We start from the raw sequence: 23841 nt of genomic DNA, 5'->3' as shown, positions 1-23841 counted from the left end.
TATGCTGTGGTTTTGATCTTATGCCTACGGCTGTCCTGAAGCGCGTGTGAAACACACTGTACATACACGGCACTGTTGACTTTTGAGTCTCAACTCCTCCTTCATCACATTCCAGCTCCTGGAGGCAAGGGATGACAGGAAAATCTCACCTTAAACTTTTTTGATGTGATCATATAACCCTGGTAATTTTAGAGAAAGAACTAAAAGCTCTGACATAACTCCAAGGCACAGAGCAAGCCAAGGTCAAAATATAACTAAAATGGCTGTCATTGCTACTTTATATTCTTGCAGTTTGCACGCCAGTCTCACAATCTATGGTGCACGCTCACACTTTCCTGGCAGTAACAAAAATGCATAACTAATCTGAGGCAGAGTGAGTAACTCCTGGAGACGGGCTCTGTACTTAAGGAAGGAGTGTCGGCTGGAGCCCAAACCCACCTCACTGCAACCTGAGAACAAACTTAACCTACCCCTACTTTTCTAGGCAGAAGCCAATAGCTAAAAGAGGCACATTTAATCCACACCAACTTGTTTGTCTCAATATAAAGGCATCATTTATTACAAACAAATCAAGTAAATCGGAGCACAGAATTCAAATGTATAAAGTGCTTTTGAATTTTCTGAGCCTTACTGCCTTAGGCTCTGTGACAACAACAATTCGGGTTCAAGCACCTGAATCACACAAAGCAGAATTCAAAACTATCACCTCCTCATGTATACACATTTGAAGTATATGCAGCAGGTATTTCCACTTACGAACCATTATATATTATATATTATTATCTCATTTGCAAATATTGCTTCAGGTTCAACAAGGCATGTGACTACACATTTCCAAGTGACACAGCCATTCATTTACTTCCTTTAAAGTGAAGATAATATGCACAGTAAAACAATCTGATATAAATAAATTCACAAAGATAAACAGTACATTTCAAAAAAAGATTTCACTTCTAGCTTACACAGTAAAAAACTCTATTTTTACAAAAAATAGATTTATACTAGCATAGACAGTATTAAAAATAATCTGCATCTTCACTATTAAGATAATCTATTAAAAGAAATCTCAGAATAAATAGCAAAAAAGTTAAAACTTAGTATTTTTCTTAATTAAGGCTGAGGTTTAACAGTCAAATCCTCCAGTCATATACATGTGTATGATTTAACATGTATAAGAGAGAGGATTTGACCCCTTGTTTTTTGAAAATAACAACAAACGTGCAAGTATTGGCTAAAACATAAGTTGATTCGTTCTTGGACTGGTGGGTTGCAAAGCTCTTACACCTCCTTTGACTTCATGTGGGAATACAGCCCCAAAGATATCTTCATGGTATCGCTTTTGGCTCTGCAAAAAAAGAAAGGAAACCCAAGAGATGAATTAAATGCTGCTAGCTCCTCCTTATGTGACAGTTAAGTAACTAAAAGGTCTTTTGCATTCGTGTGACTGGTTCTGTGCTAGTGGACTTTTGCTACTATCTGGACCCCAGGCACACGTGCTCCCGGACGAGTTCTGATAACAAAAGGGTCCTAAAGAGCCAGCAGACCCAGGCACTGTGTTTTCAGCGCTGGGCCCACTAATTTCTTAAATTCACTTTCCTCCTTTGGTACAACAAAGTCTCAAACTCTTGATGTTCCAGACATGCTGCAAAGCTGCTGTCCAGGACCCCAAAGGGAGACACTGGGGAAAATGGTCGATGTAAGAGAAGAACATGATGTGCAACCATACACCCTAACCAAACAGAAACTGCGTTTGAAATCATGGTGGGTAGACTAAGCTGATCGCTTAAAGCTTTTTTCCTTGTGCATTCTACTGAAAAGAAGCTCACGGCAGCCCTCAAGATCTTGAGTGTGACTTTGAAGACTTCTGTAACCCATCCTGGAACACTGTCTGACTGGGAAGAATGCCTTGCGTACCACAGCATACCTTTAGCTGGAAGAAATACTCCTCTGCCTGCTGTTCATTGAGGTTCAGGTTTTTTGCAAGCATCCCTTTCAAAGTCTGAGCGACATCCTTGGCCATGCGTACATCTCCACAGACATAGAGATGCCCTTCCTCCTTATGCAAGAGGTCACACACTTTGGTCTCCAACTTGCTTTGAAGAATGTCCTGAACATAGACCTTAGAAACAGAAAAAGGATCACTGGACAAGGTTTCTTAAATGCTACTGTGGCTACTGGCTTTTCTAAATTCAGTGTGGGTCTGCGTAGCAAGGTTCTACATGCCCTATCTATTCCAGCTGTGTGTTGCACCACAGCAAAGGAGAAGAAAACTGTCTTCATGCTGTCTTTACAAGCCCCCAGATCTGGAGGCTAGGCCTGTCTCTGGATTAAACGAGAGCAGATTAAGACTCTTCTTTTTTAGAACCAGTTACAACTGCCAAAGTCTCCTAACTTGCCAGGAGACTAGGATAGCTAAAAAGGGGATAGCTTAAGCACAGTTGTTTTCTCCAATCAACATTTCATCTAAGCAAAAGTAATCTCCAGGGTCACTGTGTCACTGAAATGGTGACAAATGGCCAGAGCCAACTCGTTCCTAACTCATGGGCTAATCAAATCCTGCAAAATTTCTGAAAATGTTCCAGCTTCTAGTTTCAAAGGCTGTTTGCACTCAAAGATTTGATTATATGTCTATTATGCCTCTCTATATGGCAGTGAGGGCTTTATATTCATGTAGCTTGCTCGTACTGAAGCGCACAGTGAGATTCTCCTTTATTTTGAAGGAGTGGGGCCTTTTGTCACTTGTTCACAATACACTGAAGCAAAATGCCAACATTTTTGTAAAGAACATTGTTAAACAGAGCCCAAATATTAACTTGAGGGACCGTTCTGAAAGGAGCCAAGCCTTACAGAACAAAGGAACCGGCCTTACTTTAGCTTGGCCAGGTTGCCTGGAGTAAGCTGTATAGACTTCTTTCAGGACTCCTTTCCTCTTCATTTCCTCAGTTTCTTCTCTGTAGATGTGATCCATGCCTGGCTGCCGGCAGCCAAACAATAATGTCATGTCACCACCTTTGATCCCTGAAACCAACATTGGGAAGTGGTTAGTCTTTCCCGGTAAAGCCTGTTACCTCATACAGCCATTCCCGTAGAGGGCCCTGTTGTCCCAGTAACTAGCTGTGTGCAGCTGCCTGTACAGCTACTCTCTAATCAGCCTTCCTCACTAAACACCTGAGAGGGAGAGCGTGTGCGTCTGCACGTGACAGCTTCTGATTTCAGGGTCTTGCAGTAGGACTGGACCTGCCCAAGCCCTTGGAGGGCTACATGGACTCCGTTGGAGCCGGTTCCCCAAAGGGGCTGATACAGGCAGGCAGGCCAAGGCGTTGCCTCCCCACGTCGTGGCCCCTGTGCGAGCGCCGGGGCAGTCACTGGGCGCGCAGCATTCACAGGGACACACAGGCTGCTCCCTCCCAGTGACCCAGCACCTCGAGACCACCGGAACGGTCTCAAGTGGGATGGATTGGCTGTTGGAGCGCTCCCAGTGACCCAGCGCCTCGAGACCACCGGAACGGTCTCAAGTGGGATGGATTGGCTGTTGGAGCGCTCCCAGTGACCCAGCGCCTCGAGACCACCGGAACGGTCTCAAGTGGGATGGATTGGCTGTTGGAGCGCTCCCAGTGACCCAGCGCCTCGAGACCACCGGAACGGTCTCAAGTGGGATGGATTGGCTGTTGGAGCGCAGTGTTCAAGCAGTCTCGGGATGACAGATCCCTAGGGCGTTTACTTGGCTAATGCTTCAGGGTGTCTCCATCTGTCGGGATTTCGTTTGGCGGACTAGGGATGTCTTCTGCTGCTGGCGGAGGTACGGCCTCCCCCTTGTGGCAATCCCCACAAGTACCTTTCTTTTCCAAGTCATAGAGACGCTGCTGCCAGAAACTTCTGAAGGGAGCAATTCCTGTTCCTGGGCCAATCAGAATGCATGGCTTGGTTGGCTCCTCTGGGAGATGGAATCCACTAGCACTGAAATGCAAAAATATGTTAATCAGGTAATTAGTTTATGACTGACTTCTCAGTGTCAAGTTTCCTGAATGATTTTGAACAGCACAGCCCAAGTTACTGATTTGAAAACAGTAATGGGGCTTAGCTTGGTGACGGTTGCTTCTTGTTTACTTGCTCTATAGTGGATATGCTGACAGTGGGGATGGTGTCGAAAGAATAGAATTCTTTCAGAATTTTCTAATAATTTATGATTTTACTCAACGTAAGACAAGGTAAAGGGTCTCATCTCTGGAAGACAGGGAGTTCCCTCTCTTCTCAAACTCAGATATTCCAACTTGCACTCACCAGTAGCTTGAAACTCATATGCAAACAATGAAAACAAATGGTGAAGCTGAACTAAGAACCGCTGTTTGGTTTTTTTGGATTTTTTCTTCTTTTTTCATTTTTTCTCTGTCACACACTTACCTGCGTATAAAGCACGGGACAATTTCATGGAGAGCTATTGTATTCAGCCATGTGCTGCAAACTCCATGGTGCAAAGGCCCTTGTCCATCTAATCAGAGCAAAGGAAAATACCTCTGTCAGTATTGAAAAGCTCTCAGTTTTTAAAAAAGCACAGTTTATACTTATGTTTTTTAAATAGGTGTATATCTAGTAATGTTTTATAAAATGATACACTGATGATGAGGCAGGATTTTAGCAAATCCTGACACAGCATGAACATCTGCACTGCAGTATACTATTCCACGTGTATGCCAATACAAACTTTTTGTTACAGATGTGCTTCATGCCATATGGCAGACACGTTTTTTTTTCTGAGCCACAATGCAGCCTAAATATCGTTCAATTAAGAGAGAAATGAAAACAACAATTCATTACCTCTTGTCCTGTAGTTTACAACTGCAACTGTCAGATGAATCTCCCCGGGTGTCATGTCACAGGAGGAACTGACAGAATAGTACCTGGGTTTCAGAAATGGCAGCTGAGTCAGTAAGAAAGCTGTTGAGACCTCAGCGGAAGGAAACTCCTCCAGGACCTCCAGGATGTTCGGGCTGTTGTAAAACTTCCATTTATTGTATTCTTCCGTGCTCTAAAAGCCAAAGGCCAGCATCACAATGATACCAGGTCATGCTCAGTTCAGGAGAGCAGGGATATTTGAAGTGTCACTTACAAATAAGATTCCTGCTTTACATTCAATTAAATACGCAGGCAAATCAACCGAGAATTCTCAAAACTTTGCCTAGACCAATACTGGGGTTTCCTAAGAAATTGTTTAATTTTTGAAAACACAAGTACAGAATACCTGCTGTAATTTTCTCAGATACCATCTCTCTCAGTGAGGATGTAGAAACTGAAGTAGAATCTGTTTCTCAGCCCCTTGCTATGGGATATACAGAAAACTGTATGTGCCCAGGTACCGATACCTACGGACCCTTGCTGAAACAGCAGGAGAGGCAAGCACTTGCCACACCTATGAGTCTTGGTTACCTAAAGCGACATTCCTCTTACTCTCACGGTACCAAATTCTCTGACAAAAATATCTAGCAGCTCCCCTCCAACCCCTCCACCTGCAAGCTGCAAGGTCTTTTAATGGTGTATCATCAGAAACCACCATGAGGCAGGCAAGAGAAACAGGCAGGCAAAATGACCCACCCAGAACCACACAGGAAATATCAGATCTGAAGTAATCTCTTGATTCCCACGCCCAAGTTGAGCCACAAGACCACCCTTTCTCTCACTGTGGTTGGTTTTACAAGCACACAGAACAGGTAACACAGGGATAAAAATCAAGCACCATCACTACAAAAATTTGTTAAGCTTCTGCTACACAGTAAATGGTCCAGTATACAGCACTTCTAACATAAATCTCGCCCTAACACTCACCTGACATAAAACTTCCAGTCTCTGTTTGTCTCCTTCCGCTGTTACCAGCTGGGAGAGTTTTTTTAGCAGTTGTTGGGAGGGCGGAGTAGTGATATCAAGCAAGTATGTCAAAGCCTCAGGGAGTGTGCAGGCTGGAATCTTTTTGTCACTTGTCCAGTAGCCACCTGGAAATGAGGGAAATAAAAGAACACGTGGCAATTCCCATGGCATTTGACAGCTGTAAAGCTTTGCAAAACTCAGTGTCCTTCAAAATATGACTTCAGTCTAGGTTGCAGCAGGTCTAGACCACAGGGCCCTTCTGAAAAGACGTTAATGTGAGGGTGCAAACTTTTTGTAAGGGGAGGATCTGATGCAGAGAATTGCATGATAACAAAACACCACTTTAAAATGAAAAGTCTTTCATTTGACGAAATCATCTTTCTGTGTGTCAGAATCCTGTGATTTAGCAGATTGTTCCTACTAAGATGGAAAAGATAGTCATGACATGTAAATCTATTTTAGGACTCTGATATGTAGCAACAATAAGCAAACTCTGTTGATTAATTTAACTGTGGTCCATGGCCAGTTTAGCAACTGAATTACAAACAGCGTCAACCTAAGATAACTCTGCGAACACTGGTGAAGTTACCATGGACTGCCAGAGTATGCAAAATCAGAATCGAGAATTATAGGAAAAACTAAAAGCATCAACAAAATCATACTGAAACTTAAGAAAAGTACAATAGAATCAAATTCAGCCTATAAAAATTCTTGGGAATTTTAGAGAAATCTGTCAAACACCTCTGTTATTTTGTCTAAAGAGAACCAACTTACCATCGGTGCAGGTTTCAACTCTGATAGTCTGATCAGCTGGAGGGGCATCCTTGACATGTGCAATGAGGCCGTGGACTAATTCTGGCCGGTTGCCTGGGAAAATCCCAATGTGTTCTCCGGGCAGGTAGCGCACTTCCTGATTAGTCTCACAGGAAAGCTTAACTAGAATGGTAACACGACTAGATATAGAAAAAAAAAAGAAATCAGACAGATCTTGGTTACGTCGACAGGATTTCCCTTGAATTGCGCAGAAAAGGAAGAAATCCGAAGTGACAGTTGCAAGGGCTTACTTGTGTTCATTACCAAATTATCAGACCGGCTTAGTACTTCATGGAGACTTAAACAAATAACAGCCAGATATGTGAAGTACTTGTATCAAAACAAATAAGCTGCTGAAGTGCTGCCTATCTGTCCAGTATAGAATAAACGTGCCTGCAATCAGCCAGTGAAAGGGAGTGCCGCTCTACTGAGGGCTGAATAGCTCACATCTGGAACCAGCTCAGAGGGCTTCCCATAAGACGACTGTATTTAGAACAGGGACGAGAGAGACCTACCGGAGGATGTCGAAGAGCCATTCATGGATGCTATTTCTCAGACAGATGTTAGCACTAATTACCTTTTTGTATTTCTTTGTGTATTGTCTTGTCTCAGCTTGCTTTGCAGTACAACTGAAAGCAGCAGCTTCTCACACTATACCTTTTTCTTTTTTTCTCTTTTTTCTCTTTTTGTCTCTTTCTCTTTTTTTTTTCTTTTTTTTTCTGCTAAGGGGCAATTTTTCCCCTAAACGAAGTAGACATTTGCCTGGCATATAGAATACCAAGCAATGGAGACCTTCCACATTTAGTAGGTATCAAAGGGCCATATTACAAAGTTATTTAGTTCCCTACACTCCCAGAGACTCTACTGGGAAGTCGCTCCTATCAAAATCAGAGCTAAGACTGTACGTGTTCTTGTGGTCTTGCGATAATGATTTACTTCTACTAATGATGGTACAAAATTCACATGTATTTCTTAATAACTGCAGGGAGAAGATGTTTATAACCAGGCATTTCAGACATTTAAGATATTTGTAAAATGTAGTCGTGCATTATTCAAAAGAATGAGGTATCGTACCTGGATTTTAAACTTTGAAGATTCTGTCTGAACTTCAGCTTCATGGGAATTATATCCTTGGCATGAATGTTTGCAAGTGCTGTTGAGAAAAGAGGACATGACTCATAGCAATTTTGTGATCAGGTTTGTTTCAAATGCCTTCAAATAATATGCAGAAAAGAACTGTACCATGCTCGCCCTAGAATGCAATATACTTTTACTCAGTTATATGTCCTATATGCATGTCTTCCCTGACTAAAAGTAGTTCATCTCAGCTTCTGTTCTTCTGGGGCTGTCAAAATGTGTGCTAGTTCTTGTGTTCTGATGTTATTGTGCTGGAAAAGATAATGATTTATGCAATGTAAACCAATGTCTTTCTTTCTCTGACCACTGTACTTTATTATATGAATTTGATCATCTAGCAGGACCAATATCACTTCTAGAAAACCTTTACAGTTCAGACCTATCTGAAGCAAAATGGACAGAGGAAGTGGAAGGTGGGAGGTAGTACCTTTAGCCAAGTCCATGGTTTGAGAGTCAGGCACTATCCTGTAATTCTTAGGATCCCAGCTTTCATCAGAGGTATATATCTTAGGCAACTGAATACTGTTTTTCCCATGGATGTTAAAAACGTCACAGGCAGTCTAGAAAAAAGAAAAAAATAAGGCTAGTCATAGCAGAAAAAAATATTCTTAGCATTGTCATAATCCTAATTTCACAGATTGCTACTGTTTATAAATTCTGTTGAGTTCAGTATTGTTATAGGAGTTCAGTGAGTTCAGTAAGGATCCACTTCTACACCAGTATAGCTAAGAAAAGGATCTGCTTCAAAAAATTTTGAAGTCTGATGCTACCACCCTTGTTCATACTGTGCATCCCACTATCCAAAAGGTTTCATAGAACTTTATGTGAATATTAAAAAATAATAGAAAAGGGGCCCAGTTCCCGCTTTGACTTAGGCAAGCAGTAGAAAAGAGGGGAGTTCGAAATTGAGATATAAATCCAGATGGTTATTTTCCTTAATTTTCCCCCATTTTTATGGAATGCTAGTGAATACTGAAATAAAACAAATGAAAGAACTAAAATATGAGCTAACTATTTATAGAGTCACCTTGAATGCACTGACTGCCCATGTGCGAAAGGCTTCTTCTTGCCCATTGAGTTCATCTCCTTCACCTATTGGAGTGAGCTGAGAAGCCCCTAGTTGGGCCAGTTTTTGGTCAATGGCATGCGCAAAGGCACAGAACTCTGGATACATGCTGGACCCCAAACCAAACACTGCATATCTGCAGAAGGAGATACAAATAAGATCATTGTTATGCTAAGTGAAATGCAAAAGGACTCGATCACATGCAAACAAAATGGCAAAGTATTTTTACCTCATTTTCTTTCTCAGCAATTTCAGGGTGAGCAAGGAGTTCTTCAAGGTCTGTATAAAAATTCATAGAATACTTAAGGTTAGAAAAATACTCTGATTTAAAACAGAAGTGACACCCTGATCCATATCTTACTCTAGTACATGGGACAAATGAAAGGGTTGTCTTTGGTTTGAGTTGAGCCTCATATATATTTCTGCGGTGAATATTACCTTTCCATTATTTGGAGAATCTCCATTTCCAAAAGTGCTAGTAACCACTAAAAGAAGTGTTTCTTTTTCCAGGTCACAGATGTTGTATTCATCCATGCACAGAATCTGGAAGATATAAAGCTCATGAGAAATTGCTAGCAGACATAAGAACTAGCATTAGATAGCTCTGTGATTGTCAGATGACTGTTGACCAAATTCACAAGGCATTATGCTAAATGAATACAAACCCGAAGTTCTAGTCCGACTTATATTTACAGGACATTCAAAACATAGGTTTAGAGAATGAAAAAGCTTGCAGAATCTGATAAAACTAGCCAAACTTCTTTCTCCATTTAGTGTGTATGATTTATACTTTCTTACCTTAGTGTTGAAGGCACAATTGAACAAGCTGCACAGATCATTGGCTAGTGTTTCAGATTTCCCAGTCTCTGTTGCATAGATTACAGTGACCTTGGGCCTGGCTGCCATTGTTTGTCGCATGAGTGAAGATGCAAAGAGTACAGCCCTGGGAAAAAAAAAGTAATCACATATAACTTTTAATATAGCTACACAGTAATTCAGATTGATTCACAAACAAGATAGGAAAGACTGATCTCGAGCACAGCTTTTCCTTGGAATATTGTTCAGAAGAAATACCCTATAGATAGCCCTGAATAAGAATCTTAGATATGAGTAATACCTAACTGTGGACAGGTAAGTCTATGCTTCAGGCAATTCAAGTGGTCCCTACTGTAATAATTATTAAAAAAAAAAGTGGAACAGAAACATCACAAGAATAGAATAGCGGGACAAAAGCATGAAGATTCTTATTTGAACAACTTACTTTGCCAAGATGCTAAACTTTATTCTGTTTTTCTTTGGCCTCCGAGTCTCATCATGCCAGACATGTGTTTTCCATGCATCCACCTTTTAAAAAAAAAAAAAAAAAAAGTTAAGCTTCAGGTAAGACATGTAAAATAATAAATACAAAATTTGTATATCTTTGAAAGGGCCAGACTGAATAGAATCTATATATACAATCCACTGTGTACAAATATGGGATCAGTCTCTAGCGTTAAATGCATTTTACTTACAGCTTGAGAATTCAACAGAACTAACATAACCTTTCACAGTATAATAGATATTGCCTACTATTTATGAATCTCTCTAGTGAACTTTCATTAACCAGGGCTTTTCATTCACACTTCTTTAGGTCCCGTATTATCATCTGCACTGCTGAAGTCATCTACTAGAATCATATTTTTTTAGATAACGTGTACCTGGTAGTAATAGAAGGGAGTGAGGACATAGTTCAACATCTCCTGGTGGAACACGGGGGTTATGCTCCCTGACATCGGAGGTACGATCCACACCCAGTCAGCCGGGCAGCCTCCTCGCACACGGTACTCATTCTGCATGTATTTCATGAAGGACTCAGCAGCTGAGTGGTGATCCATGATAGTCACATTTTGTTTCTAGAATAATTGCAAAAAGACAGACATACATTAAAAAGCCCATTCTGCTTTTCTTCCTGATATAGTTAAAGTAAGTTTTTTGCTTTGGTTAATATTTCAAGGACTTTATACAGTGCTGGGAAATATTTACTATCAGCAGCTATTATAGATAGATACAGATGGATGTGGACGTTTGATTAAGGACTGTTACATTTTTCTGTTTTTTAAACATCAGCATTTTACCTCTCCAGCACTGGGAGTGCATGCTGAAACCCCCCTGATTCATTTTTACCCATCTTTCATATTGTTATAGTACCTTAAATGAACTGTAATTGTAAATAAAAGATACTAATCCAATGGCTTTACATACATTTTGACACTTAGACATATGTGTTAAAAAGATCTTGCCCTTAACTTGCTTTTCTTTTTCTCTCCCTTCTGCCTTCACCTCAGATTTTTTTCTGGCAACAACAGGAAATATGGATTCCTCTGCCTTCCCAGGTGTAAATCAAGAATAACTCTGTTGGAATTCCATTGATAACCTCCACTGAGCATTGGTCCACTGGCATTATATTTGTATAAAGCTGTTGTAAGTGAAAGGAAAAAGGGACACACAATATTCAGTGTCTCTCCAGATACCACTCTTGTCGACTTACTTGGAAGCTATAAAGCACAGCCACATTTATCTCTACAACAGCTTGGTCTTTCCATAATGATGAAAGTTTGTTTGTTTCCAGTCCCATTCTTCTTCCTACCTCCTACATGTGAAAAAGAGAGAGAAAAGGGAAAGTGGGGCTTCAACCTCATGATTTCTCCACCTTATCACATTAATATGCAGGAAAAAGTATTGCGGAAGGGGGAAGAGTCAATCTTATGCTGGGGAAAGTGATGGCAGCAGAAACACTTGAGATTAGAGGTAAACTTCAATTATGGAGTTCTGGTTCTTGAGGCTATTCCAGTTTGGTGAAGCGGGGAGTGGTTCTCTCCTAGACTAAATGGTTTAAAAAGTGGCAGTATCTGGTTATAAGTCATCATTATTAATTTGTACTGGTGAGGTGCCCAAGACCTGCAGCTAACAACCAGGACTGCTCTGCCTTGTCAACAGCAGACCAGAACTGACACAAATATACCTCTGAGAAATGTACGGTCAGAGACCAAAAGTCCTGAATCAGCAGGACTCGGGGTGAAATTGGGGAAGAATACCCTTGGGATAGCATTTTCTATATTTTTTTTACAGGTGCAGTTTCACCATTCCAGCCAGGTATTTGGAACAGATACTGTCAGAACACTGTAAAAACTGTCATATAATCTGGCAGTCATAATCTTGGCAGCAATTCAAGATGTCCCACAGCAGTCAGGATACTGTGTCAGATTAGCACGGCAGTGTTAGTGTGATGTAAATACAACACCCATCCCAGCAAAGACCGGCGGTGTCTCTTTTTCGAAAACGCTCCACCCACCAAGTTCATTCCCTCCGCAGATCGACACAATTCTACTTCAGAAGATTACCTGCAGGATGTTGTATCGCTGTACATCACAGAAGTCTCGCACTCCTATCTCTGTCCCCAGGTACCAGCCATTGAAAGGACACCCAGTAAATTCCAGGCCTCCCACCTCAAGAAGCATGTTGGCAACAGCCGGCAGCGCATACCACTTCAGGTCTAACTCCTTAAACCATTCATACCTGTCAAACAAGCATTTTGATTTATTACTTGATATGTCTTTTCCCTCTTTAGGTGATAACCAGAAAAGTCCGGGAAGAGAGAGAGTACCATCTCTAGGAGGAATGGCCCATGAAGCACAGTCTGCAAAAGCCCATGTCCGTTTTCCTTTACAATGTGGTAAACTGGGAAGTGCCAGCTAAGGAAATTGCAGAATGGTATTACAGAGTTCTGCAATCTGCAGGCCACTCCCAAAGCAGCCATGAAATAAAAACAGCAAAGCGTTTATTGCCTCTCTAGGCAAAAAACGTTTTGTTATGAGTGCAGCCATATTTTACATATGTATTACACCAGCATAAGAAATGATTTTTTAAATTCTGAATATCATTGAAATGTAGATTGGGAAAAAAAGATTTCCAACAAAATTGCTATTGACTTCCCTAATTCAAATCTCATTTCATTGTTCTAACAGGCATTTTATCTTTCAGGACAATTTACCAGACTTTCATCCTAACAAAGAACTCATAAAATGACTGCCGCAGGCGCAGGCTAATAACCTGCCAAGGTGAGGCAGAGGCAAAAATGCAATTATCTAAATCTTGCATGCTTACTTTGGATGCTCCATTGGCACTTCCAGGACAATTCCTGGCGGGTATTCAAATATTTCTGGGTCTTGGCCGTTTGCTTGGAGAATCAGTGGAACTACATCAAAGCGGCCATACTTCGGCTTCCACCCAAGCTCAATGCATAACTGTAAATAAAGTACATTTTGGGTTTTTTTAGGTTCCCTCCCCACCAGATTTGAAGACAAAAGAATGTTAATGCTTTAGAACCTGCTGAGGTAAATTCTAAGTTATCTTTCACATTCAAACAACGTTGAGACATGCTGTTCAAGTACTGATTGTGCCCCTGACTTAAGGGGAGCATTAGCTCACCCTGTTCTGAGATGGCAGGGAGTATTTTTATATCAGGATTATACGAAATTATTGCTCCAGCCTGCACCTAGAGCCTGTGGGGCAAAACATCCCATTCCCTCCTTACCGCCACTCTTCCCTCCCACTCTGCATAAACATGCAAGGGAAAAAAAAACCCAAACAAAAAAACAGATGGGTTAGACAAGATGGAAAGCAGTTATGATTCTGTATTTGGACCTGTACCTGTGTGAGCTCCACACTGGCAGGGTCTCCTATGATAGACCCATCTGGCATTTGATATCCAGCATATCGGATGAGCTGGCTGTTCCAAACACGGAAATCGTGTTTCCCATCAGTCCTCTGGGGGAAGATAGTGATGGCTGATCTGCCCAGAGAGACAATCAAATCCCATTACACCACAGCAGCACATCAAATGCATTCTAATTATTAAGACATAAATTGTTACCAACAGCAGTTATTTTGTATTACTAAAATAAACATCAGTAGAAATAAAATAATTCATTTTCTCTACCCACCTCCCTGAATCTTCAAATCATCTCTTTTCCCCAGGAATTACAAGATTTTGCAATACCAGCCATGAAAGTTACAAAATTTCAAAATGGCTGATGGTACACATGAGAGGAACATGTAATTACCAGGAGAATTAAGAGCAGAGACAAGTTGTCAAAATATCTAGAAAGACCATTTCAGGTCTTATGTAGGGTTTTGAATCCAGATCTGGATGTGCTTTTTGTTGTGCAAAATTAAAGAGACCTACCTTATATTTCCATTGTTTGTGGCATACTGAATATGACGACAGATATGCTCAAACATTTCCTTTGCTGTTTTACAATCACGTGCATCAAATACCTATATGTTTCCAAAAGAAACATAAAGAAAAAACCTGATTTGGAAGCAGTAATGTAAAGTCATTGTTTTTCTCATGCAGTTAAGGAAAGGCAAGATTCAGGAAAAAAGTGAAATGAAAAATCAGTATTTCTCAATTTAATTGTAGCTCCACAAGGAAAGGTTCATTTTTATTGTTCTTATATGCATCCTTTTCACACATCCAAGAACCAAGACATGCACCTGGTTCCACGACATAGTTGGTTCCTATACTAGCACCCCTACACATGTTTTCATTCAACTATGAAGCAGAGAACTAAAAAAAAAATGTTGATCTTACGACACGTACAGGAGGGAGTAGTCCTCAGTTGAAGCAACTGCTATATTTTACCAAAGTAAAGGACATTCTTCTGATTTACAGCAGATGACTGTTTGGCCCATAATGTCTAGGCTCATAGATTACCTGTAGATTGGACCACTGGATTCTCCCAATACACCTAGGAGCATTCCTCCAGGCCTGTTTGGCAGCAAAGATCAGTTCGTCCTTTGTCAGATGGTAGGTTCCTGTTGTTTCTATCTCCTTGGTCACTGTTTCCAGTCGGTCCAGGTGTTCTTCTATTTTTGGCCTTTTGAACAGGAAAGAAACAATGAGAATTTCATTACTCAGAACTGATTTAAATTGCAGACATTCTTCTTGTGTTCTGGGTCAAAAAGAGCACAGCTGAAGCCACAAAGCTTTTGAGCATCCTTTTGCACAAGACGACTTCTACTCACATCACTGATTTTATCTGCCAGGATGCAGGTAGATTTCCAGAGAGGGGATTAGCATCTATGTAGGTTGATACAGCAAGTTTGGATAAACAGTGAGAAACCCATCCCTGGTATAAATCTACACCCTCTGGATGTGAAACAGGTCAACATAAAATACTCTGTCCTTTATGAAAACATCCATCGCCTCATGAAGTCAGCAATTTCACTCTGCTTTGGCTGCGAGAAGCCACCATCATCTACTCCTGACCTCCCCTCTACTGCACCACACTTTTGTCCCCAAAACATAGCTGTTACCTGTCGCAGCAGTCTAGGGTCCAAGATTTTTATCAAAAAGCAGGGGGTATTCCAGGTAAAGGGATGAGTTAAGTACATAGATCTGGCTGAGGACTGCTGATGAGAATTTTTCCTGGCTTCAGAATTTAGGAACTGTCCTTATCGAGTGCAAATGACAGAGCTTACTAGCCTAATGAAGAAACTAACATGCTAGGAATTTAAGTAGCCATCCTTTCACCACCCAACACACACATGGATTCATCACAAGCTTTTCTGTGTAAGTTTTCAGTTTAAATTTGGATTGTCAAATCACAAGCAAATGAAGAGTAGAGAACAGGCTAGCTTCAGCTCAAAAGTAGGATTATAGTGACTGTCCTCTCAACGTTCCATTACTTTCACAGGGACGCAGGTCTTCTGAGCAAAGTAAGTAGGATTTTCATTCCTAAAAGGAAGCACTGAGCAATTCCTTTGTCAGGGAAACCAACTCTAAAATTCTTCAGTTTGATAACAGAGAATGAAGTCAAAACATCAGGAAATATTTATCACAGCACAGACAAAAATTGTTTTGTTGGCTTACAGACAGAATGAAAATAGCCTGCACTGTCTGAGAGTTTTCACATTTTCAACGAGATGAAAGATCAAGGGCAAGCATGTAAGATAGTGTAAATCAATGTGATCAAATAGCCATGAGCAGAAACACAGGGATGTGCAAATGTAATAACGCTGGCAAGTGAGTACAGCCTGTGTGTAAGATAGGGACTTTCAGAAAGATTCAGATGGAAGAAGGCTTTGTAGAAGAGTTCAAAGTGTCTAAAGAAGTAGCCATTACGTGGCTGAGTCCCTTTGAAAGTCTGATAATGTTTTATAATGGGATGAGCAAACACTGAACTGTCACTTGAAAGCTTGTCATGTGAAAACTTTGTCGCTGCAAACTCTTGGACCTCAACCAGATGTTCCAGCTTTTCCTGCAACAAGATGTCTCTGTACCACGTCCATTTTTGCAAAAACACAAACCTCTTTTCGGAAGCTAGAGCATCCCTCTCAGCATGCTCAGTAAGCTTATGTTGATGATAGCACAGAGCAAGGCTGAGAAGCAAGAGATTGGCCTTCCAATCTTTGGCTAAAGCCTTGAGAGTCAAAACAGAGAACAAAAGAACACAGAGAAAAGATACTTGGAACAGCACAAACAAAAAGCATTATGCACATTATTCATGTCTAAGACTGACCTGAGTAGGAGCTAATCCCATTAACATCCAGTGTTAAGAAAACAGAAGGTAACATTATGTAAGGGTCCTAAGCAAGCTGCTTATTAAAAGGTACCGTAATGTCACACACTCAGAAGGATGGGGCTGAGGAATGCACTGTACAGAGTTCATTTCTGTATTCCCAAGACCTAGGATTGGCAGGTACAGCCTATGAAGTGCACTAATAGTTTTATTTACCTTTTCTAATAGTTTTTATCTATTTTTTGAATGCATGCTATGTAACGGGATAGTTACCAATAGCTGTGAAGAAACCAAACACTCCTATAGTCTCACAGACAGACAGGTAGGTAAAGGACTTTTATACCAAAAATGAAGGTAAAGTTGGCTTACTCTTTAAATGAATTGTAGTACTGCTTGATAAAGTCTATTGCCTGAGGTAAAAGCTCTGCTGGTGGAACTGGCCCATCTCTAGTACCTCTCACCAGGCCCTTTGGGGTCATGAGTGCCCCTTGGCAGGCCTTGGTCCGGCAGTTGATAACCTGAAAAACAATAAAATGTCAAAAAACAACGTTGCACTCTCTATCTTTTCAAAATGATCAAAAAATCACTGTTCAGGCTTCCACATCTTACCTCCTTTGCTGTCAGGTGTAGTGTGTCGAGAAAGCTGGATCCATTTTCCAAGTTTCTTACTTTTACATGTCTTGGACACCTTGATATTTGGTTTGAAGCTTTGATACCATTTTGGGGGGGGTTCTGGACAGAGAAAAGATAAAAATACATACTGTCTTCAGACCTATTAAATATCTTAAAGCTTAATTTTTAATTTTATTTGACCATTAAAATGCTACAAATTAAATTCAAGAAACTGGGTATAAACGTGATCTTCTCCGGCATGTGTGTTTACTCATTTGAACAAAACTATTGATCTAATCCACAGTTTGATATGAAATGGGGAAAAAAAAAGTATTTTTGTAATAACCAAACAATATCTGCCACTGCAAACACCTTTTTAATTTCAGTAAGGCCTCTTAATATAATAATCACAGTCTCAGGAAAACAGTGAACCGGAGAATTTTAGAGAAAGGACATGTTTGTAACTAAAGGCTGGGTTTTCAAAGGTGTATAAAGGGATCGAGCACTCCAGCCCTACTGGGTCACCTCTTTTCCTTAAGTCTTACCAAAGCTCCTTTTTGTTCAGAAAAGATCTTTCATCCAAAGATCTCGCAGCAGTCCTAACCTCATGTAACCACAGTTAGTCCTCACATGAGAACTTTGAGAAGTTTTGAGCAGTAAGCACAACCCGTGTGAACTGTTAGTATCAAACGATGATGCTAGAAACAGACCTCTCTCCCATCACTGGCCTTCGCTGAAGTTACCATAGGCGGCATCTCTATCCGCTTCTTGCTCAGACCATGTAATTTGGCATCACCATTTTCTAAGCTTGAAAAGAAGAGAAAGAAAATTCAGTATAATGCAACGTGCTTAGTTTTTGTTAGTTTTACCTGCAGCATCAGTAGGGAGATGCTCAGAGTTGTCTCTGAAAGATGTACTGAGTCAATAAGCCAACCATTTGCAGCAGCATGAGGGGTGGAGCGGACTGGAATTCAATAGAAAAGCTACAATCACCCTTTCCAGATCACTTTGTGGGAAGAACAACAGATAAGGCCTGGAATAGTAAAGGTCGAGTATCGTTGCTGTAAGCTAAATGAAGGACATCTGTACAATTATGATCTGGCCAGAAAATACTCAGGGAAATACTTCAGGGAAACGTGTGAAAATTTCAGCTAGGTCCAGTCTCCAGTCCATTAAGCAAATGACATATTTTCATATTAATTTCCTTTGTTTTCTGCATTAAGTCTTACTTTCTGAACTACTTTTTAATTTGGATATCAGGTTTCAAAAGATGTTCAAAAACACCCAAGAGGCATCCAGAGCACAAACTCCAAACAAAACCCTTAGTTTGGAGAGGGCAATGATGTGTTTTAGCTAGCAGAGCATATGTGGTCACCCACTTCCACTAGTCAGCTCCACGTATCTTCACGTTTGAATACAAACTACTTCGAGCAATGACAGGAAAGGGTTGGGAATGTGCAGGGAAAGAAATGGTATGCAATAGAAAACTGAAATAAATAATGGCCTGAAAAATGAGAAATTTAATATGCATGTGCAATTTATTTTATACAGTGTTTTGTATAAATTGTATCACAGAAATACTTTACCAAACTAATTGCAGCATGAATAATCACTTTGCTAATTTTTATAGCATACTCATGCCTGCTAAGTCCTAGCATACATGAAACCATTATAACACACCAAATAAATTTACAGCTATGAAATAGAAAGCAAGATGATTTCTTTCCTCAATGACTGTATAACTTGGACACAAAAGCTTAAATGTACCTTACCAAGTCAACACCACCCAGTGACCCCCAGGGACAACTGTTCTTGGTTTAATATTATAGCTTTGGAAACACATTACAGGTTTCTCCAGAACCCATGTCACTTAATATCTTTCCTTTTCAAATGAAAGAGAAACTATGAAACCATTAAAAGACAAAGGTCTTACCCATGGATCTTCCCAATTTTCTCCACATTGTTATTGATATCCTTCTCTTCAGAGGACTCGTTCTTAGCAGCACGAGGTTTGAACACAAACTGCCACGGGCACAACATTTTGTACACTTTAGTTATGATTTTAGTTCACAGTGCTGAAATCTTGTTTTGTGTGATGTGGGAACACTTCTGAGGAGGGAAAAAAACAACAAGGTCAGTTTTTAAGTAGAGAAGGTAACCCCCTCTAAAATTACCCAGAAACTCACCAGAATAACCGATCTGATCTAATTAACGGCCTGTTTCTAAAAATGAAAGTTGCATGACTCTTAGAATAGTGATACCAAAACTAACAGTTCTCTTTGTCAGTGTCATGCTGCAGCCATGCCTTACTGTAAAATACTGGCACAAGAATTTCACATGTCCCCCAGGTGCATAAACCAGCAAACATCAGTGTCTAAGAAAACCACATGCATGCTTTACTTCTATGAAAAATACACCTTGACACTTTTTTTTAAAGTTCTGTGTTTTTCTAAAGTTTGTTAGGTGTTATTAAACATTTGGTTAATTCACGTCACTGTATGTTAGCTAGGAAAAGGGATGTAAAATGTTGCTGTATTATTCACATAGTAATGAAAAAAAGTAAATCAGTCTGTAAATTAACCAAAAGGTTTTGCAATGTGTTCGTCTGCCAGAGACAAATGGAATTCTGAGATTCTGAATTCTGCATTTTGTGAGATATATAAACATATAAATCATATAAACATATTTGAATGTAACATATAGCATTTATATAAGAACATACAAAGTTTAATGCTATTCACGTTAACATACATTTTCTGCTAATGTCTGATCCTAAAATGGATTTTTGCACTAGGGAAAGTGTGACAGAAGAAAAAGAGCAAACTAGTAAATTGCTAGGTAAAGCAAAATTAGCCTCATCTGGTTCATAACAGAAATAAGAAACTGGTGTTTCCAAAAAATTAAAGATAAAGAAAGAAAATATACATATTCCGGATGTAAATTATGTATTATTTTGCTATTTATATTGCTTTTTCAGTCAAAGTAAAATTTATATTGCTGGGCTTCCAAGATGCTGTCTGCTGGAAAATCACACAAGAAAAGAAATCCATTCAACTATCTGTGCAGAAACTCTAGGTGCTAGGACTTCTCTGTTACTCCAAGTAAAAGAAAAGAAAAAGTAAAAGAATAAGCTCTACAGTTACAAAATAGGAACAAATCTAAATTACCATTCTGCAATAAAAAATGTTGCAGTGTGCATATGCAATTTTGTAAAACACAGTGGGGAAGAGAGAAGGAAAGGACAGGGAGAGAGAAAGAATGAAAGAAAGAAAGAAAAGGAAGGAAGAAAGTTAGAAAGAAAGCGAGAAAGACGAAAGAAAAATGGAAAGAGGAAAAAAGGAAAAAAATAAAACCAGAAAAAAACCCAGAAAAACAATACACAAGAAGAAAAAGAAGAAAAAATAATAAGAAAAAAAAATAGGAAAAAAAAGAAGGAAAAAAGAAAAAAGAGAAGAGAGAAGACTCACATTTTCCATTCACTGGCATTCAGAGTAAGAACTTGCTTGCTTTTTGTGTTCTCCACAACAAAGTTCTGTAAATAACATTTACAATATTACCTGTTAGATGCACAAACCTTTAAATCTGCAGAAAGGGGGATGAAGTTTTCAGAGCAGCAGGACAGCTTGGAAACTGAGCAGAAGACTGATTCCAACACTTTACTCCTAATATAGAAAAAAAAAAAAAAACAACCCCAAACAGTTTGCCATGTACTTACTTCACTTGTGGCTGCAGTAAATGAACGGCAAACTGAACGCTTGGACACGGTGCTGTCTTGCTGCGCTCTCGGGAGGTTTTTCCAGACCTGCGAGGCGATGGTCTTCCCTGGCCAAGTTCCTTCCTTCCAACCTCGCCTGCTCTGTACCCCTCCTGCGAGGCAAAGGCATTTTATACTCCAGGACCAAGTAAGCAAAGCAGCAGCCAGGTCACAGACAGACAGTGGATGAAAGGGGAATCCCGAAATGTCCCAGCATCCTTCCAGCCCGTAGCCGCTGAGCCGCTGCACTATTGCATAATGCGTGTGACAGGAGCGAGAGCAGTGACGAGCTCTTGGTGTTACGAGCATCCCCTCCTTCCTGCGCCGCGTGCTGTGACCTCGGTTTCTGCGTGTGCTTAGTAATAAGCACAGTGTGCCACACCAAACAGTTTTTACAACCTGGCAGGCAATGTTAAACCTAAACAAAACAAAATAAAAACATTTAAAGAATCCTGAAAGAGCTCTTACAGATTTTATCGCTGGCTGGCCATTCTCCTATACATTAAACTAGCAGCTGTAGAAGGAGAGTAAGCAACTCCAAGAGAAATTTTACAGAACCACAGAGCTTTAGGACACGGACCAGTAAAGCATTTAAACAGGTGATTGTAACTGAGGACAGGTATTTTAGCAAAAATATATTACTTCGCTATTTTTGATCAAGTTTTAAAGGATCTTTGTCAATAGAGTATTTGTAGAGTTTCTTCCTCTCCAGAGCTCCCTATCCTGCCTGTTGCTGCCTGTGCGGTTCGTCCCTTTGTGCTTTTCCAACGTACTAAAAAAACTGGAAGGAAACGGCAACTCCCCGGCATGTAAACGATTCATGCCGCGTTGTGTGCATGAATACCAGAAGCACAGCTAGATAATGAAGATGGGATTAGTGAGCTGATTTTCAATTCTAGACATTATGTGGACATTTTCATATTCCAAAATCAGGTTTCAACCTGCGGTCTGAAAGCCGCAGGCAATCCCGGAGCCAACGGCGGCATGCAGTGCAAAGTGCTGCCAGGCAGCTGCAGGCTCAGAACTGCTGTGGCATGCCAGCACACTCTCAAGGATTTTGGCCCGAGTTATTTGTTCATTGACATTATGTATGACTATTTTAAGGAAACTGTTTGGAACTGTTTTCAAATTAAAGACAATACTTAAATCTGCTGACAAATACAAGGTCAAAATGAGTACACCGATAACTAGAGAGGGAGTTGCAGGTACCGAACAAAGATCTACACAGATAAGGCATAAGGCTGCAAGAGAAACAAGGAAATCGCATTCCCTCTTCATCTGTCACATTTTTACTGGACAAACGTGCACAAGGCATTTTCTTTTTTGTGTGTCTAGTTTCTCTGTTTAAAAATGAACATTAAGTGCTTGTGTAAAGCACTGCTAGAGGTAAACCGAGTTACGTGTACATGTGTTCATGCATGAAGATACCCGTATACATCCCACCCAGGGCTGCTAGAGATGAAGCTCTTGAAAAATAGACCTGAGCTTTCTGCAGTTTGAACATTCATCGGCTTGACTGTATCAAGCCAAAGTTTCTTTGCGTTCACCGCTCATGAATATTCACACTCAGATTTTTTTTTTTATGTGATACCCTTCCTCTCACTGGAATTATCACTTGACATCCCTTTCTTTAAAATATTCCAGACATTTAATCAGCAGGCAGAAATAACGCGTGAGCTGTGTGACCCAATGCCATGCCACAAATTTCTACCTTGCTTCTGATCCACGGCAGCTCGTCCCAAACCATACAGACAAGCTGTGATTGCTTGAGTGTGAATACAACTCTGTGTATCTTAAGGGTCAAACTGAAGGTGCTTGAACTGAAAGAAACCTTCAGAGTTCAAAGAGCAAGGTTACGCTCTTCTTCGCATTTGCTGTTTTGTCAGGGTTTAAAAATTCTATTTGCATCCTTCCCTTTCTTATTAAATCTGATTATTATTAATTTCTACAGAACATAGGGAACCTTAATGTCTAGTATTGTAAAAAAGAACGTATCTTACTAGAAATTTAAGTGAATTTAATTATGTCCAATGGTTTCTAAGCTTTTATTATTCAGCTTCCTTATTTCCCTGTGATTGGAGACTGCTGAAATCAAGGAAAGGCTATGTAGGGATTGGATATGAAAAATCAGATTTGGAATGACCAGAAGAGGAGAAACACCTCCTTTCCTCATGAGAATTGGTTAAAGAATTGGCTGAGGTACAGCCATTCAGGGAACTGCTTAATCACTCGTTTTTCAAGCAGGACCTGCCCTTTTACTTACCAAAATCAATAATAAAACTCCCTCTATGTAAAAAGAACATGAGAGCACCATTCATTCCTTAGCTGCAGTCAGAGACTAACTAAACAAGCTGACCATGCATACCTCCTACAAATATTCTACACTGCTTGGAAAGTTCCTCCCTCGAAAAACCAGTTCCGCACATACTTCCTATTTTTGCGCAGCCACTTTTGCCTCTGCCATATTAAAATGCAAGAACTGGTTGCTTTTCTTGCATTAACTTTGATGAAAGAGGTGCCCTTTCAGAGCAGAATGTTTGACCTATTCAATGGCATTCTGACCATGCTGTCATTTTGAGTTCAATTTTGTTTTGTTTCTGAAAACATGATGGCCTGTAGCCTCAACAATAAGCCTTCTGCAATTTCATTCAAATCAAGTCACATTCTTTGCCTGACTGCAATATTCGGCATCAGCTCAAGAAATTATGTTCTTAAAAACATTTAAAAAACAAGCTCTGTCTGTAAGGTTGCTCCTCTGAGATCAGGACACCTGGAGCCTTCAAAGAACTATTACACTGAGGCAAAGCCGATGATAACAAGGGCTGATTTTCCGAACTTCATGTAACCCTAAAGAGGTAATGTTCAATTGTCCCAACTTTTCATAAATTACTAGTGATTTTTTTCTAACCCCCTTTTCCTAACTAATCTATTTTCTAACTATTTGAGATGTCTCCATGATGGTCCTTCAGAAATGTTGCATACGACATCACAAATTCAAAATATAACATCGCAGGCACCTATAAACACTTCACACTTCG

The 23841-nt window shown here is 40.2% G+C and overlaps 1 protein-coding gene across 1 annotated transcript; it reads right to left on the bottom strand.

Annotated features, from left to right (window-relative positions):
- Positions 1-1026: 1026 nt before the first annotated feature.
- Positions 1027-20993, bottom strand: NOS2 (nitric oxide synthase 2). The gene is made up of 27 exons (XM_009488897.2): positions 20765-20993; positions 18983-19158; positions 17760-17856; positions 17047-17169; positions 16807-16955; positions 14631-14793; positions 14100-14191; positions 13565-13706; positions 13019-13158; positions 12256-12430; positions 11403-11504; positions 10573-10767; positions 10137-10219; positions 9674-9818; positions 9314-9418; positions 9105-9154; positions 8837-9011; positions 8237-8369; positions 7747-7825; positions 6634-6812; positions 5821-5984; positions 4816-5026; positions 4402-4489; positions 3836-3957; positions 2870-3018; positions 1925-2119; positions 1027-1345 (listed from the first exon to the last, which is right to left on the bottom strand). Exons 2-27 carry the CDS (start codon positions 19087-19089, stop codon positions 1232-1234), a joined length of 3477 nt encoding a protein of 1158 aa, XP_009487172.1. The 5' UTR covers positions 19090-19158; positions 20765-20993; the 3' UTR covers positions 1027-1231.
- Between the last annotated feature and the right edge of the window lie 2848 nt (positions 20994-23841).

The sequence above is a fragment of the Pelecanus crispus genome, chromosome 12, assembly GCF_030463565.1.
Source record: "Pelecanus crispus isolate bPelCri1 chromosome 12, bPelCri1.pri, whole genome shotgun sequence".
NCBI lineage: Eukaryota > Metazoa > Chordata > Aves > Pelecaniformes > Pelecanidae > Pelecanus > Pelecanus crispus.
This window is presented reverse-complemented; position numbering and strand designations above follow the sequence as displayed.

What these genes read in the sequence shown, in the direction of transcription:
- NOS2 (XM_009488897.2), bottom strand. Translation starts at nt 19,089, where the DNA reads ATGTTGTGCCCGTGGCAGTTTGTGTTCAAACCTCGTGCTGCTAAGAAC. An exon ending in ACAAACAATGGAAATATAAG is followed by an intron (nt 13,707 to 14,099) that starts GTAGGTCTCTTT and finishes CTCTCTGGGCAG; the next exon opens with ATCAGCCATCACTATCTTCC. An exon ending in CTTCAAAGTTTAAAATCCAG is followed by an intron (nt 6,813 to 7,746) that starts GTACGATACCTC and finishes TTCTATATCTAG; the next exon opens with TCGTGTTACCATTCTAGTTA.